Source organism: Meles meles, chromosome 18 (assembly GCF_922984935.1).
Source record: "Meles meles chromosome 18, mMelMel3.1 paternal haplotype, whole genome shotgun sequence".
NCBI lineage: Eukaryota > Metazoa > Chordata > Mammalia > Carnivora > Mustelidae > Meles > Meles meles.
In genome coordinates this window covers 25,260,299-25,278,492 of record NC_060083.1, presented here as the reverse complement: position 1 = coordinate 25,278,492, position 18,194 = coordinate 25,260,299, and the positions used below count along the sequence as shown (strand labels likewise).

Below are 18,194 nucleotides of genomic sequence, written 5' to 3'. Positions count from 1 at the left end.
CACACACACCATGCACGTGCACACACGCCTCAGACGCGGAGCAAGCCCTGCTGGCAGACTGGACTAATTAGGCCCGGGCAGGTCCTGCAGCAAATTCATTTCCCCATTTTCCAGAATAAAATGAGTTCTCTTCCATTGGGGGCATTAAACCAGCGTGCCAGCAGCTAAGACACTGCCAAGGGGGATGCTGTAGCCGAAATAACTTTGGCTTCCCAAGTTGATCCGAGGAGACTGACCTTGGGCTGGGGAGCTGGCAGGGGAAGAGGCACAATTCCAGAGTCAAGAAAGGAGCGCTGGCTTATACATATGCTCCACGAAATCGCCGAGTGACGGCCTGCTCCTTTTTAGCACTTTGAAGATGCCAGTGGCAGGTTTTAGACATTCAGGAATGCGAATCTGGGCTAGATTCCCACAGCAGGCTGAAGGTTGATGGAGTGATATTACCAGGTTTAACTAGAGCCATTAAGAGACTCTTCCTTATCCCCACACCACCGCCACCAAAGTTATCACATGAGCCATAATGCAAGAGAGAATTTTCATTCCATCAACAAGAGAGGGAGCCAGTCTATCTTTGTCCAAAGAAAATGAGCAGCCCAGCATGACGCTTGTGAGGAATCGAGTGCACAACACTCCAATAACATCCCTACAGGATTTCCTCCGCTCTTTAGCTGGCTAAGCAGAGTGGGCTGAGCTGGAACAATGTTCCCCCCAGCCTCTGTGAGCCAGAAGCCCAGTTCTAGGAACCACTGAAAGGTCACTTAAAGACAAAGGACACTGGCTGAGACCTGCATTCCACAGGGCTTAAGCCTTAAGCTCCCAGAAAATCACGGTCCAAACTGCACTCCGGATGTTCCAAACTGCACTCCCGATGTTCGCAATCTCGTTTATTATTTCTCGACAAAAGGCGATACCACTCAAACCAAACTCATTTCCTTGGTATCCCCTGCACCTGGCTCACTTTGTCCTCTTCTGTGCCTGTGCACCGGCTGGTCCTTTGCCTGGACACGTATCTCTTTGTTCTCCCTGCCAGTCCAATGTCCCCAACTCTATCATGACCACTCGCCTCTACCCGACGGTTTCCTCCTCTCTGCCATCATGTACTCGGTCTGCTCTGGGTCGCTTGTCTTGTTTATAAAAAGTGTGTGCTTCCGTTTTGTGGATCCCCATCATGGATTCCAAGTGAGAGAGAAGGGACCAAGTCTTCCATTCCCTTTGCGTTTCTTGTGGCATCCCCAGTGTAGGGTTTTCATGACAGAGACACCCGCGCAAGATATACTGACCAACCTAGGAGTTTTACGGCTGGAGTTAGACGGCCCTTGAGATGGCCCCGGCACACCCCCACATGCGCAGCAAAAATTGCGCCCCTCATTCAGATGTTGTCGGCATCCTCTAACTTGCCCAAAGCCAGATTTATTGCTCCCGCCGTAAAGTGTATCTTCTCTAAGCCTCACTTAAAAGCTACCACTTGGCAGAAGGTCAAGTTAGAAGTGCAGGATAGCAGGTGATGGCGAGGGGAGGGAGGAGGTGGGGGGGAATAATTGAAGCGCTGCGAACTACCAGCTCAATATTTAACCTAGCTGGTAATTTGCCGTGACAATGATACCACGCACGGAACACAACTCCTATGCAAGAATGTCGCTCTCTAATTAAGAGGGCTCTGCTTTTCCTAGCCACCCGCGATTTAATCACACACGCAAAATGAGACTTGGATCTGGGAGCTAAAGGTGTTATTAGAAGGCACGGGTGGCACGTGGCCCGGGGAAGCGTGCTCACACCTTCGATGGTGCCTCAGACCGAAGGGGGACAGCCGTTCAGGCCTCTCCCCACCCGAGACTGACAGGCGTCTTCCCCAAAGGCCTGTGCGTGCCCCTACTGCAAATCATGGCGCTTCCCCCCACAGCACCGTGCTCTGGCTGGGAAGGCTCAGCGTGAGCTTGATCCTGGAAGAGTGACTTTAACAGGGATTTTCAGAAAAAGGGACGTCCACGGAAAGAAATCTTCCTCTTAAAGAGGGAGAGCGAGACAGGTACAGGGACACACACACAACCCCCCCCCCCCCCCCCGCCGCCAACCACAGGCAGAAAGACAGAGGAATATTATTAAAATCATAGCTCTAAAGAAGGATGTTGCCATCGCCTAAATTGACTGCTGGATTCATGGAACGTGGCTAAGCAAGACAAACCGTTTTCTGCTTAATTAGTGGCTCCTTTATGGAAGGTTTGCTGCCTGGAGAGAACCCATTACAGGAGGAGAGCTCATTTATAGGGATGCACCTTCTACAGCTATTGAGATTTTAAATAAATAGCGGGGAAGGGAATGGTGATGGTGGTGGTGGGAGAAGGGGGTGCTATGGAGACGGGGAAGTGTCTACAAAAGACAGGCTTTGCATTTCAAGCCTGAGTGCCGGGGAGAGCAGCTCTCCTAGGCAAACACATAAGCCTCTAAAATTTGAGGCCAACAGAAATGACCTCTGCACCGTGGCTGACTGAAGATATAAATAAACTTCAACATGAACAGCGGTGTCAACTGGGAGAGGAGAGATGAGAGTCCGGTGGGGGCTTATTTTTTTTTAAAAAGTCCTGGTTGTTCTGACTCCGTTTCAGGGCACGGCATTCAGGAGCACAATGCCACTGCCTGCCGCGAGCTCCCCTGCTTTCCCAGGCGCCAGCCCCTGGGTTACCTAACGGCCAGGAGGAAGCTGTAACACACCCAAGTTATATATAGGCCGAGTTATCTGCATTTTACAAGCACCAAGCATGTTATGTGAGGAAGCTGTCATTTTTAATGACAGCACACACTTCCAATTACCAACTGGGAAATCCACTAGGGAGCAGGTACAGTTTCATAAGAAGGGCTCACCATTATGAAAAGTTTACATGCTCACTTCTGAACTGGATATAAATATTTCTCCCCAGGCAGGCGGGATTCAGTTTTTCGCATGGTCTGTCGTCATCAAGGCTGGAGAAGGGAAGACTGTTTTCTTGAAAACTATACATTTTTGAGATTTAGCAACAGCTCAGAAGTAGGGGGTGCAAGGGGACAGTTATGGAGAGCCCGGCAAAGCTGAGAGGCTGGCAGAATGGTGAGGTTCAAGGTCTTCGAGCACACCCACCAGTTATTGGCAAATCGCAGACTCTTAGGACAGGATCTGGCAATAGAAGTTGTAAGCCCCCTACCCCTACTGTGGTCAGACACGCAGAAGGAACTCAGTGCCCTTTGGTGCACCTTTCATGGCATCTACACGGTTTCGTCTGCGGCGACACAGAACACACGGTTATTATCAGCTGTTGTTCGTGATCTTCCGTATAGACCAGACGGCCCCTGATGGAAATGAAGGCTACAATTTGTGAGTCTCCTATCACTCAATTCTTTGTGAAAGCTTTCCTGAACACCCAGGCTCCAGGGATCTCTCCATTTACTGACATATATTTTTTCTTTTCTTTTTTTTAAGTTTTATTTATTTTTTATTTTTTATTTATTTATTTTTTTAAAGATTTTATTTATTTATTTGACAGAGAGAGATCACAAGTAGACAGAGAGGCAGGCAGAGAGAGAGAGAGGGAAGCAGGCTCCCCGCTGAGCAGAGAGCCCGATGCGGGACTCGATCCCAGGACCCTGAGACCATGACCTGAGCCGAAGGCAGCGGCCCAACCCACTGAGCCACCCAGGCGCCCTATTTATTTTTTTTAAAAGGTTTTATGTATTTACTTATTTGAGAGAGAGAAAGAGAGAGAGTGAGAGAGAGCATGAAGAGGGGAGAAGGTCAGAGGGAGAAGCAGGCTCCCCGCAGAGCCGGGAGCTGGATGTGGGACTCGATCCTGGGACTCTGGGATCATGACCCGAGCCGAAGGCAGTCACTTAACCAATTGAGCCACCCAGGCGCCCCGATTTTTTTATTTTCTTAAGGAATCGTTCCACCCAGCGTGGGGCTTGAACCCATAGCCCCTGAGATGAAGAGTCACATGCTCCTCTGACTGACTGAGCCAGCCGGGTGGTGGCCCATTTACTGAGTTTTATTTTCTTTTTTTTAAAAAAGATTTTATTTGACAGAGAAAGACACAGCAAGAGAGAGAACACAAGCAGAGGGAGTGGGAGAGGGAGAAATAGGTTCCCCGCTGAGCCAGGTGCCTGATGCAGGGCTCAATCCCAGGACCCTGGGATCATGACCTGAGCCAAAGGCAGACGCTAATGACTGAGCCACCCAGATGCCCCAATTTATTGAATTTTAATTTGACTTGTGATATTATTGCTAGTCCCCAGACTTGCTCCAGATAGACCACAGTTCTTGGGGACAAGGTATTTTATTTTATTTTAAATATTTTATTTATTTATTTGACAGAGAGAGTTAACAAGTAGGCAGAGAAGCAGGCAGAGAGAGGGGGAAGCAGGCTCCCTGCTAAGCAGAGAGTCTGATGCGGGACTCGATCCCAGGATCCTGAGATATTGACCTGAGCTGAAGGCAGAGGCTTAACCCACTGAGCCACCCAGGTGCCCCGGGACAAGGTATTTTAATTTCAAATCACTTGTAAACAAGGAGGACAGCACAGACAAAGGAGACAGGTGCTCCCATACTCTTCTTGACAATAAAGCCGCCATTACAAATATGATTAAAAGCTTTAATAATCGTGGGGCACCTGGGTGGCTCAGTCGGTTAGGCCGCTGCCTTCGGCTCAGGTCATGATCCCAGAGTCCTGGGATCGAGTCCTGCATCAGGCTCTCTGCTCAGCAGGAAGCCTGCTTCTGCGCCTCCCCACCCACCGTCGCCTGCCTCTCTGCCTACTTGTAATCTCTGTCTGTCAAATAAATAAATAAAATCTTAAAAAAAAAGCTTTAATAATCGTTAACTAATAGCTTTGGATGAAGAATCATTGGCATATATTGATTGATAAAGCAAGTTAAATGTGTTCTCAAGAGGCCATTCCTGCCACACTAGCAGAAATCTAGAGGATCTCGGCCTTTTCAGAGCCACAGCTCTGTCCACGTGGTAGGTGGGGTGGAAACATCTATGGCTTGGGAGCCTTCCTTTTTTCTCTCCTCCCTGCATTCGTCTACCTGCTTTTGCTCCTGAGGATTCTAGGACGTGCTCAAATCACCTGCCAGCCTTTGATGGCACACAGAACCTTAGAGCCGTCATCACTGGGCTAAGGCACGGAGAAAACCATCAGAAAAGCTAACCCAACAAGCAGAGAAGGCAGACATTTTCACAGTGCCACAAAGGATAGATGTCCCTGCCCATTGAATACTGGGTTTATTTTTATTTTTATTGAGGATTTTATTATTTATCTGATATACAGAGATCACAAGCAGGCAGAGAGGCAGGCAGAGAGAGGGGAAGCAGGCTCTCTGCTGAGCAGAAAGCCCGATGTGGGGCTCGATCCCAGGACCCTGAGATCATGACCCGAGCTGAAGGCAGAGCCTCAACCATTTGAGCCACCCAGGTGCCCCTTATTTTTGTTTTTTAAAAAAATTTTATTTATCTATTTGACAGAGAGATCACAGGTAGGCAGAAAGGCAGGCAGAAGGAGAGGGAAAAGCAGGCTCCCTGCCAAGCAGCCCAATGCAGGCTCGATCCCAGGACCCCGAGATTATGACCCGAGCCCATAGGCAGAGGCTTAACCCACTGAGCCACCCCTATTTATTTGAGAGAGAGAGCGAGCACAAGTAGGCAGAGGGGCAGACAGAGGGAGAGGGAGAAGCAGACTCCCCATTGAGCATGGAGTCCAATGTGGGGCTCGACCCCAGGACGCTGGGATCATGACCTGAGCCAGAGGCAGACGCTTAACCAACTGAGCCACCCAGGCACCCCAAATACTGGGTTTATGATAGCAATTAGGAAGTATACGTAACTCTAAAACGAACACATTATATGCCAATTCTATCTTAACAAAAATAAAATTTAAAAATAATTGGGGAGGGGCGCCTGGGTGGCTCAGTGGGTTAAAGCCTCTGCCTTCGGCTCAGGTCATGATCTCGGGGTCCTGAGATCGAGCCCCGCATCGGGCTCTCTGGCTCAGCAGGGAGCCTGCTTCCCCCCCCCTCTCTCTCTGCCTGCCTCTCTGCCTACTTGTGATCTCTGTCTGTCAAATAAATAAATAAAAATCTTAAAAAATAATAATTGGGGAATATAAACATCCAGCAAGTGAATTGGCTCAATAAATACATATATCCACACAGCCAAATGCCAATTAGAATTATGCAGATCTATTTTATTGAAATAGAAAAGATGTCCATCCTACAGTGCTAGGAGAAAAGGGTCACAGAATAGTGTACACAGTATAACCTACTTCAATTAACACTACATTTATATGCATGTATGCCTAGAAAAGTCAGCTCCACAAGTGGTTCTTGGTGATTTGGAGGACTATGGGTAATTTCCTTTTTCTTATCTGTAGGCTGTTTTTCTACAACAAACATGGATTACTTATGTGAGAGATAATCAATGGGCCGAAGAGACCCTATTCCTTTCCTTTTCAACAGACATTAACAATACTTACTAGCTTAGTAACAAATGTACTTAGTTGAGGTTTTTTTCAACAAATGAAAATCAAACATCTAAATTCTATCCTTTTTGAGGAAAGCTGATTATTTCCAAAAGTGTTTATAAAAGCCAGAACTCTACCAAGAGTGGATTATGAGACTAAGAGCTAACAAACCACATTTTATGGGGCTCGGGGTGGGGATGGGGTAGAAATCCTCTGATATAAGGAAACAGTGAATTTACTAGGGGAGCAGTGGCCTTCTAATGAGTGAAAAGGAAAGGAGACTTGACAACCTGTTTCACTTCCTTTTTTTTTTTTTAAGATTTTATTTATTTGACACAGAGAGCGAGCAAGAGAGGCAACACAAGCAGGGGGAGTGGGAGAGGGAGCAGCAGGCCTCCCGCCTAGCAGGGAGCCCAATGCGGGACTCGATCCCAGGGCCCTGGGATCATGACCTAAGCCAAAGGCAGCCGGCTAACGACTGAGCCACCCAGGTGCCCCCGTTTTACTTTTTTTTTTTTTTTAAGATTTTATTTATTTATTTGACAGACGGAGATCAGAAGTAGGCCCAGAAGCAGGCCGAGAGAGAGGAGGAAGCAAGCTTCCTACTGAGCAGAGAGCCCGATGCCGGGCTCGATCCCAGGACCCTGGGATCATGACCTGAGCCGAAGGCAGAGGCTTTAACCTACTGAGCCACCCAGGCGCCCCTCCCCATTTTACTTTCTATAAATAAAATCTTAGAAGGCATATTGCCAAAGAAACACAAGTCAATATAAACCTTTATACACTGGGTTGCCAAACTTCACTTTTAGACAGTGTATTAATTATGTAGTCAATAGCCACGGGTTTCATTAGTGTATTAAATACCACGATCAATATTATTTATACTTTTCCAAGACAGGCCACTCATGGAAAAAAAAGTGGGGGGGGGGATTTTTGACCCTGTAGTTCAAAAAAGAACAGCACACTAGAGATTAGCAAGGCCTTAATGGAAAGCATAAAACACTGAAAATATGGACAGAAATCAGATTATTGCCCTTTTACTTTTTTTTCTTGCCTCTTTCACAATGAGACTGGAGGAACTCCAAGAACCGTTTAAATGAAGGCAAAATGATTAGATTTTTTCCTAATTGCTTAACGCTGATGTCATGGTGTATGCAAAATAAACATTGATCTCAAAGTGAAAGATGAGAAAAAGAACATGAACAGCCTTTCGGGATAAACCATATCCAAGAGAATTCCAAGAACTGTGGGCCAGAACCTATTTAGGCCATCCTCAGGGACCTAGATCTCTTAAAAGCCTAACTAAGTGGAGCCAATTTCTGATGCTCCTCTTCCGGTGATCTGATTTTTAGTAGGGAAATCTGCTAAACGTCCTCTCCCCAGGGAGCCGCCCTCCCCCAGAACGGCCCGTGGATTCGCTAGTCACAGAGGACACCCGGCGCCGGGTCCAGTGGTCCTGAGATGTGTCGGGGTAACTCACTCCCCACAAGGGAGAGCCGTCGTGAACGTGAACGTGAACGTAGGGAATGCCGGGAGGAGTGGAATGTGACTGGTAACTGGGCTGAAAGCTAGATGACCACTTCCAACCCACAATTTGTCAATCCAGAATTGTACCGAAGACTGTAATTTTCTAGTCAGTGCTTGATAAGCAAGGTCAGGCAGAAAAGAGCTTCCATAAAAATGGTTGAAGCCTCAGCCCCACACGCAAGTGCAGCCCAATGACCACCGTCTGAGGCTGGGATGTGCCCAAACTATCAGCGGGCCTGAGAGAGACCCTGTCTGTTGTGAGGAACAGAAGTCATCCGGCTTAGGGCTGGCCACTTGCCTCCGGACAGAAGACAGGTGAGGACGAGATGGCCAGGCTGTCTTCACTCTCCAGCTCGCGAAGGGCCGCTGTATGCCACACCTGCCCGGCCAGGCAGACTGCGACACCGCCTGGATGCTCAGGGATAGAGATGTGCAGCCAATGCCTGGTGGTGGGTCGCAGCAACCGGATGGATAATTAATATGATTAGGAACACACAGAGCAAGCATGCTCTTGCTAACTGAAAGGCCCAGTAGCATAATTACTGTTTTCTTACTAGCTCACTGTCTGTACACATTTCAGAGCCTGGTTGGTGTTAGAGTGCTGTGTAAACATCAGTAAGATCCCAAAGTGCCCGATGATCAGCATTCTGGAGCACAATGGCTTTTTGTTTGCAGGGTTTTCATTCTTTTAAAAGATGCATTTTCGGGTCGCAAACATTAGGATGAGTGATCTCTATGCCTCAGAGTGATCTTTGAGTCTGTAATGAGTTAACATCTCCCCCAAGTGAACATTTATTATGAAGGCTAATTAATTGCTTTCCAGTTACAAGAACGCTTTGCATTCAAAGAAAGTAGGAATCACATGAAGAGAATATTCTGTTTATTAAAACAAAGCAGGGGAAACAAAGGGCTTCTTCCTTCAAAATCCCTTCTATTTAACATAGCTTTCGTCAAGAAATGAAACATACAAATGCAAGAAATATGTACAGGTAGAAAAAGTATGCATCTGCCAACCAAAATGCAACATTAATTGAAGTGAAAACTAAAGCAATGCTTTGTAGTTGCCTGGATGTCCCCGGGGGACAGCAAGTCAATGCTTATCAGCTTTCCTCAGAAGAGACAATTTTGATTAATATCAGACCCATCTGACTCAGTCTATTAAACCCTGAAGGAGGGATATTCTTCAGATATAAAAGATATGTCTTTGATTAATAATTCTACCCTATTGCCATTCCAAGCATTAACAACTATGTGGTACCTCCAGAATGAGAGAGGCTTTGAATTCCAGAAAGACACACTCACTGAAGTATGGGTTCCGCATGACCCCCTCCGGACTCCCCCTCCCGAGAGGGAACCCACGTCGTGAAGGTGTCACCGTGGGAGAGGCAGAAACCCTCGTTACATAATTTATTTCACTGTCTGCAGAGTTAGGGTCAATTACTTGTGACATAATTCCTGCTTGAAGATAATGAAATCTTAATAAAACTGACAAAACCCTGAAGACAGAGGGAGTGACTGGCCCCGCGCTACCCGCCGGCTGACCCGCCAGGACGGCTGCCGCATCCACCACAGCTGTCGGAGCCCGTTTCCCTTTGCTTGTATCAGTGGGTACCGACGGGCTCCAAGACGCGTCCAAGGGAGGAAAGCGTTTTGTCCACCTGCGGCGTGCAGCTCTTGTGGAAATGTCATGGGGGAGGGGGACAGAGGGGAGAGGGACAGGGGACGGAGGGGAGGGGGAAGAAGGAACCGGTTTCACTTCAGCTCTGCTGTTTTTCAAACTTCTGCCCAATCAGCCCTGCTCTTCTCACATGAGCGCGTTTCTCCTGATGTTCATGATCAGCCTTCTGCCATATTCTTTGTAGTCCACGGGCTTCACGTCCATCACAGTGGCCTTAATTCGAGACTCATCCTTCAAGAAGAGAAAAGCCATTTGTCAGCGGAGGAAAGCCTGTGGCACGGAGCGCTGGTGGTAACCCCCTTGGCTTCAGGGGTTTCCATGATCCCAGCGGGAGCGAACACAAAGGCATGCGGGACTTAGTGTTCAGTCATCCTAATACAGAAAACGGTCCCCTGTGAGAGCCCCGTTTGGAACTTCTGGAGCTGGGAGAGTGGACAGAAGCCCCTCTTCATCCTTCCTTCATGCTTCCAAGCTCTCAGAAACCTAGACTTCAAATGGGATGGGCCTTAGCGGTCTGATCTAGGTCACTTTGTTTTCTCTGCAGAGGGGGACACAGGAGCCCAGAGAAAAGAAGTGACTTGATTGGAGCCACACAGCCAGTTCTGAGAGTGCTATGAAAGCAAAAGCACCCGCGGCGGAGGACCAAGGCTTGGTCTGGGGCCATCTCGGCTCTGGGAGAGACGACGTCTCTGCACCTCACCCTCCTTGTCCGCACCATGAGAGCGCTGCATGACCCTTCAAGTCATCCCCTGGTCCCACCTAACTCTGTCACTCTATCACAGACATTTGACTCCCTACCTTATTCAGTGCCTCCAGAAGCGAACACTCCTGTAGCAGGTACTAGGGTTAGGGCATAATAACACAACAGAGTGAGGACCCCCTGAAACAAGCAGGCAGGTTTTCAGAACTCCTCGTTCGCTCATCAAGACTGAACAGTGCCTTTGGAGGCAGGGTGGCATGGTGCCCAGACAGAGTGTGCCGTCTGGTTCAGGGGCTCACACGCTTTCGTGAGCACGTGCTCCCCAGTGATGACATGGTTCTACTTATAAGAACGGTGACAAGCAAAGCTCTGTCGCTGGGGGCCAGGATCTTAAGTACGGCCGTGTGCTGACATATGACTTCTACAAATTACTCATTCTCTGCGCGCCTCCATTTCTTCAGTGGTGAAATGGAGAGGACGGTAGTTCCTACATGTGGGTTCCTGCCGGGATCAAGTGAGACAACAGATGTAAAGGGTGGAGAAGAGTAACCAGCAGGAAGTCAATGCTCAAGTACTGCTGATACCGTTGGACGGTCCAATCATACGCTATTACAGGCGACTGAAAGGAATTTTCAAGGTAATTTTAATTATGTGCAGCCTTTGTTTCCGATACCAACCTTAGGGCCTAAACCTCATGGAAGTGAGTCCACTCAATACCTTACTGTTCTTTGTCAGTACACCAACAAAAATCCCCCAGGTTGTAACTGAAGAGAGCACACAGCATTTCCCTCTAGATGCTCGACGCCAGACAAAACACTCAACCTCAGCGCTGGGCAGAGTCAATGAGTAATAAACACAGGGTGGTTAGCACTGGGTCTGGCCCATAGTGCGCAATTAGGTGACAGTTGCCATCGAACTGTTGTTGTGGGTGACAAACAGCAGCTCCCCACTGCTAACCCTTCTGCACCCCAGGAGACCCCACTTACATTGTAGGTCTCTAGTTTCACTCTGATTCTGAATATGAAAGATCGGAAGTTGGCATTCTGGAAAACTTCCTCAAATGCTTGCTCATTCTGCAAAAACAAATGTAAAACTTTAGGCATGGAAGTTATCAGGCCATTTGAAAATATCCATTAAAATTTTTGAAGGGTGACTGGCTGGCTCAGTCAGAACATGTGACTCTGGATCTTGGGGTTGTAGGTTTGAGCCCCCCATTGGGTTCAGGGATTACTTAAAAATAAAATTTTTTTTAACTTTTTATTAAGATTTTATTTATTTGATAGAGAGAGAGAGAACAGAGAGAGAGAAGTAGGCAGAATGGCAGGCAGAGGAGAGGGAGAAGTAGACTCCCAATTGAACAGGGAGCCATACATTGGGCTCAATCCCAGGGGCCCAGGATCATGACCTGAGCTGAAGGCAGAGGTTCAATCAACTGAGCCACCCAGGCACCCCAAGAGAAAAAAACATTTTTGAAAAGACTTTTGAGAAAAATCTCTCTCAAAATTTTTACCCTCAGTGGTTTAAATTACTTAGGAATAACTAATCTACAGGTGACATTTCATTACATAAAACTGTTTAGGTAGAATTTTATTAAAATACTAAAATACTCAGGGTGCCTGGGTGGCTCGGTGGGTTAAGCTTCTGCTTTCGGCTCAGGTCATGATCTCGGGGTCCTGGGATCGAGCCCCGCATTGGGCTCTCTGCTCAGCGGGGAGCCTGCTTCTCCCTCTCTCTCTCTGCCTGCCTCTCTGCCTACTTGTGATCTCTCTCTCTCTCTCTGTCAAATAAATACATAAAATCTTAAAAAAAAAAAAAAACTAACTAAAATACTCTACCTACAGTAGCCAAATTCAGAGACAGAAAGTAGAATGGTTGCCAGGGGCCAGAGGAAGGGGAAATGGAAAATTAGTATTTAATGAGTATACTGAACTTCAAAATGGTTAAAAAGGTAAATTTTATTCATATTTCACCATGATAATAAAAAAAAATTAAACCACTCTTAGAAAATACATTTCTAAACTTCAAAAGTTTTGTGATGGAATCTCAGGGTTGTGAGTTCAAGCCCCACATTGGATGCAGAGATTTACTTAAAAATAAAATCTTAAAGGGGTGCCTGGGTGGCTCAGTAGGTTAAATGTCTGCCTTCAGCTCAGGTCATGATCCCAGGTTCCTGGGACTGAGCCCAGCATCAGGGTCCATGCTCAGCAGGGAGCCTGCTTCTCCCTCTGCCTGTTGCTCCCCCTGCTTGTGCTCTCTCTCTCTGACAAATAAATTAGTAAAAAAAATACTTAAAAAATAAAAATAAAATCTTAAAAAAAAGAACTGAGAGGAAAAAAACAGTCAAAAAACCTTCAAGTTGCCATACTGTTTCGGTCTCTGCATTTACCGTGATCTGTGAGCAAGTAAAGGCAGGTGAAGGGGGTAAAGACGAGGGAAAGTTTGAAAAACACAGTTCTCTCCCTCTTTCTCTTGTCCCTCAAACACTATTTAAGCTTTATTTACCTTTTTTAAAAATAAAGTAATCTCTACACCAATGTGGGGCTCAGATACATGACTCTGCGATCAAGTCACATGTTCCACTGACCAAGGTAGCCAGGCGCCCCACTAATTAAATTTTATTAAAAAAAAAAAAAAAAAAAAAAAAAGTCTGGTAAAGAGAAAGAAATCAGAGCAAGGATTTTATATAAATATGCATAAAATAAATTCGCAGTAATTTTATATAAAACAGTTCATGTCAGTCAATATTACCTTTTCAAGCTACATGGGACATGAAAATGGCTTTGTTACACAGAACTCTTGTAAAAGTTACTTCACATACACACACAAAGTCCTCTGGGCTTTCAGATATGTAAATAAAACGACGTGTTCAACCTTAAGAAAATTATACCAGTTGCCATTATTCTTCAAGATTAGAGAGAGCATGGAGCATGTCCTTCAAGAGTATCATGGTTCCCGAGGGACGTTTCTATATGTCCTCATTCACCAGCAGTAAAAACAGTCAAAGGTAATAAGCTCATAAAAAAACCTGAAAAGCTGCCTCAAGCCTTAAAATCTGATATGAAAATAAAGAACCAGGCAAAACAAAGATACCGTCATACTTTAAAGTCAATTCTGGTTATTTCCATGAAAGGGCTTGTTGGCATTATTTTCAGAGATCTCACAATTTTTGAAAGATGCGTGTCAGGGAAGGGTGGGGACCGAATGGACGAAATGAAGACAGGAAAGAATAAGAAAAACACACCAAATGACAAGTCTTTTTTTTCTTAGTGGTGTGTGTGTGTTTTTTTCCTTAGTGTTTTATTTATAAGTTTCCTAACCAATTTGGAAGAAAAGCGGGGGGGGGGGGGGAGTACAGTTAGATGCTAATTTGTGTGGCCCAGAAAAGAGCTTTCATTGATCATCTTTACACATTTTTTACACATTTTTTTAAATGATTTTATTTATTTGAGAGAAAGAAGATGAAGGGAGAGGGAGAAGCAGACCTCTGCTGAGCAGGGAGCCCGATGCAGGGCTCGAACCCAGAACCCCTGGGATCATGACCGGAGCCAAAGGCAAATGCTTAACCGAATAAGCCACCCAGGCGCCCCCATCTTTACACATTTCCTCTGAGTATCTTTCCTACGTTTAGCATAATTAGTAATCTATTCCCTACATTAAATAAACCTAATATATAAAAATATAAATTTATAGAAATGAAATAAAGTTATCGTAGGAAAGAAAGTTACTTCGTACGAACTGCCTCTGAAGACCTGGAATAGCAAGACCTTATATGTGAGTTTAACCCAGGATTTGACTCAGCTTCTCAGGAAGGTGTTTATTATGCTAAAAGGGCACATGTGCACTTCAGATTACTTCAGAAGATACCTTCCAGCTCTCAAGCGACTGTAGGCACATCAACAGTAGTGTGCTAACGGTAACAGGAGAAATAAATGGTTTATACTTGTAAAGTGTTGTTTTTTTTTGTTTTTTTTGTTTTTTTTTTTTTAATTTTATTTATTTATTTGACAGACAGAGATCACAAGTAGGCAGAGAGGCAGGCAGAGAGAGTGAGAGGGAAGCAGGCTCCCTTCAGAGCAGAGAGCCCGACGTGGGACTCGATCCCAGTACCCTGAGATCATGACCTGAGCCGAAGGCAGCGGCTTAAACCACTGAGCCATCCAGGCGCCCCTAAAGTGTTGTTTTTAAAGCACTTTTTTTTTAAAGTAGTCTGCACACCCAACGTGGAGCTTAAACGCACAACCCTGAGATCAGGAGTTGCACGCTCTCCCGAAAGAGCCAGCCAGGTGCCCATACAGCACTTTTTGATACATTGCTTGATTACTCATCGTTAACATACCCAAGGTGGACAAAATTCGACAGAATCAGATGAGCTCTTAAACACTCATCAGACTGAGAAACTATATACAAAACTCAAAAGAAATTAAAAAGAGCAAAAAAAAGGTGTTATCGGCAACTGTTACGGTAGCAAAAGATGAGGCCAACCTTCTCTTTTAACTCCCCAAGATGAGCAGTGCTTTGTCCAATGATGGCCTCTGCAGACTCCTGGAAACAAGTGACCCACTGATTCTCTTGAAAATCAGCAATATTTACCTAAAAGACACATTATATATTAATTTCACCAAGAAAATAAAAGGAAGACACGCTGAGGAGACTGGAAGATTAACTTTTTCCATCCATTAAAATAATTCCCAGGGGAAAAACCAATACCACTATATATGCTATATATATTCTTTCAAAAGAATGTGGAAAATATTGCAGAAAGAAGTTTAAAAGGTAAGTCTGGATCACAGTAGGAACATATCCTGTGGATATGTGATTTCAGATCTCAGTGGAAATAATCCAACTAAACTCTCTCTCAGACAGACAATCCAGGTACACCATACTAGGTTCCCCTCCAGCTGCAATGCCCTTTGGACTAAAGTTTTGTTTTGTTTTGTTTTTAAGATTTTATTTATTTATTTGACAGAGAGAGAGAGGCGGGCAGAGAGAGAGGAGGAAGCAGGCTCCCCACGGAGCAGAGAGCCGGATGCAGGGCTCAATCCTAGGACCCTGAGATCATGACCTGAGCAAAAGGCAGAGGCTTAACCCACAGAGCCACCCAGGCACGCTGGACTAAAGATTTCGAATGAGCCTCCAAAGACTGATAGCAGGTTCTCGCATTTTAACTGTACATCCTTCGATCACTAGTTCCATAAGACTAGTTCTAGTCACTGCTGAACACCCCAGACTATTTAAAAGCCTGAACTTAAGGGACTTCATCGAGCAGCCAAACTTATCTAGCAACAGAAATGGGCGATCAAGTGTCTTCACTTGACCGTGGTAAAATTAAACAGTGGAGAGTCAAGGAAGAAAGTGGATCACACAGAATCCAGTTGCTAAAGCAAAGCACAGGGGTTTTTTTTTTGTTTTTTTTTTTAAGATTTTGTTTATTTATTTGACAGAGAGAGAGATCACAAGTAAGCAGAGAGGCAGGCAGAGAGAGAGAGGAGGAAGCAGGCTCCCCGCGGAGCAGAGAGCCGGATGCGGGGCTCAATCCCAGGAGCCTGAGATCACGACCAGAGCCGAAGGCAGTGGCTTAATCCACCGAGCCACCCAGGCGCCCCTGTTTTGTTTTGTTTTTAAGGTACCATTTGATGATTCTACATATTCGCTTGGCATATACTTGGAGGTTTAATATCCAAAGTTATGATGAAAAAATAGGCGAGAAGAAAAGTTAAAAACACTCACATATATGAGAGGATATATCACACACTAGGGTCACACCTACAGTTTGTTTACGTCGTGCTATTCCTAGAGGCAAAGAGCACTGCTCAACAGGGCTGAGGAGGGTGACAATGAAGACACCATCTCGTGAGACCAGTGTGCTGAGATTCCTATTTACGAGTGTCAAGAAAGTCTGATAAACCATCTAAAACCACTTTCTCCATCCTAGTTCAATGAAGTTAACTTTGTTTATTTTCTATAAAAACAGGAAGTTTAAACATAGAAATTTCCTGCTGAACTAACATTTTTTAGTGTATGTGCTGCTGAAGCGAGCACTGAACTAACATTTTAAGGGGCAATTAGAATATACAAAGGATAAGTAAATCTTTTATTTTTTCATCTAAAAAGATTTTTTTTTAATTTCCTATTACAAGAAAAAAAAAAAAGGAAAATGCAGAAGAAACTAGAAATCAACCAAAAACAACCTCAATCAACACTCTGGTATTTATCCTCTCAGTCTGTTTTTTGTGTATGTACATATTTCAAGACTATATCAAACATACCATTTAAAATTTGCCATTTCAATTAATAAACCTGAACATATATTTGCCATTTTCAAATATTTTAACTCGGGTTGGGTTGGCTCAGGTCATGATCTCAGGGTCCTGGGATCGAGCCCCACATGGGGCTCCCTGCTCAGAGGGAAGCCTGTTTCTCCCTCTCCCACTCCCCCTGCTGCGTTCCCTCTCTCGCTAGTCTCTGTCAAATAAATAAATAAAATGTTAAAAAAAAAAAAAGAAAGAGAAAAGAAATCATCAGAGATGTAACAGCTATGTAAAGTTATTTGTTACTGTTACTTTGAAAACTTTGATGCAACTTCAACTTCCTTCATATTATACTGGTTAATTCCTTTATTATATATCCGTAGTGTAGAATACCATGAAGGCACCAGAATTTGCCAATTATTTGACTGAGCCACCCAGGCACCCCAAATATAAACATTTTAAAGGTTCCTGGTATATTACTGCCAAATCACCTTCTAGAAAAATGCAAGAATACCTATTTTCTTATACCTTTATTATCACTTATGATTTTTTTTTTTTTTAAACACTGAGCCTGGGTGACTCAGTGGGTTAAGCCTCTGCCTTCGGCTCAGGTCATGATCTCAGGGTCCTGGGATCGAGCCCTGCATCAGGCTCTCTGCTCAGCGGGGAGCCTGCTTTCCCCCATCTCTCTGGTTATCTCTCTGGCACCTTGTGATCTCTTTGTCAAGTAAATAAATAAAATCTTTATAAATAAATAAATAAATAAATAACCCCACCCTTCACTTTAAAGGTTTTTAAAACAGAAACAATTCTTATAATGCAAAAAAGCCACACTCCCACATCAGTATGCGGTCACATGCCTGAGGAGTCAGCTCTACTGAAGGCTAAGACGAACAGATTATCTACAAGAAAAATAACTAAATATAGGCATTGGCTGTATCAGTATAATTACTGCTCTCCAGAAATACCATTTCAAATTAATTTATCTTCATAACAGTTAGCAGGAGAGTGTCACCAACGCTACAACTGTACTACACGCACAGCAACTGAAATCAGCCGGGTATCTAAATGCAACTTTCTGGTAGGAAAAAAAGCTTTTAGTAGAACAGACTGCTGTGCAGTGGAGCAGAAGGCCCCTTACTTGCCGGACTTACAGAACAATAAGAAGCTCCTTAGCACTTACTCATCTGCAGGGTTCCTACCCCACATGATCTTACTTTTGCTGTCGTCTCTCCAGGGCCTGCCACTTGGTAGGGACTCGAGAAACAGCACAGGACTTCCCATCTACCCATTCCACTTACCGACAGGATCATGCGGTACTTGAAGCTGGGGAATTCACTGTCGCACTTCTCACAGCGGTATAATCCATTCTGTTGATCAATCACTTTCTTATTGCAGTCCTGAGTTGGGCAGGCCTGATACATACAGTTTTCTTTGCGAAGATACACTACTGTCGCCACAGAGCTGAAATAGTCGGCCTTTGGGAGAAAAGAGTGACATGAGACCTAGAACGCAAGGCCTACATTCGAGAGAGGACTTGGAGGCAGCCCAAAGCTTGC

General features: G+C 45.1%; 1 protein-coding gene across 1 annotated transcript in view; it reads right to left on the bottom strand.

Annotated features, from left to right (window-relative positions):
• Nucleotides 1-8,872: 8,872 nt before the first annotated feature.
• The window catches only part of RPA1 (replication protein A1), a 77,531-nt gene continuing 68,209 nt past the window's right edge, over nt 8,873-18,194 (bottom strand). Inside the window, exons 14-17 of the mRNA XM_045986529.1 lie at nt 17,937-18,113; nt 14,870-14,977; nt 11,374-11,460; nt 8,873-9,918 (exon numbers count right to left, since the gene is read on the bottom strand). Coding sequence (XP_045842485.1) covers nt 9,814-9,918; nt 11,374-11,460; nt 14,870-14,977; nt 17,937-18,113 — 477 coding nt within the window. The 3' untranslated portion in view covers nt 8,873-9,813. The remainder of the gene's footprint in view (nt 9,919-11,373; nt 11,461-14,869; nt 14,978-17,936; nt 18,114-18,194) is intronic.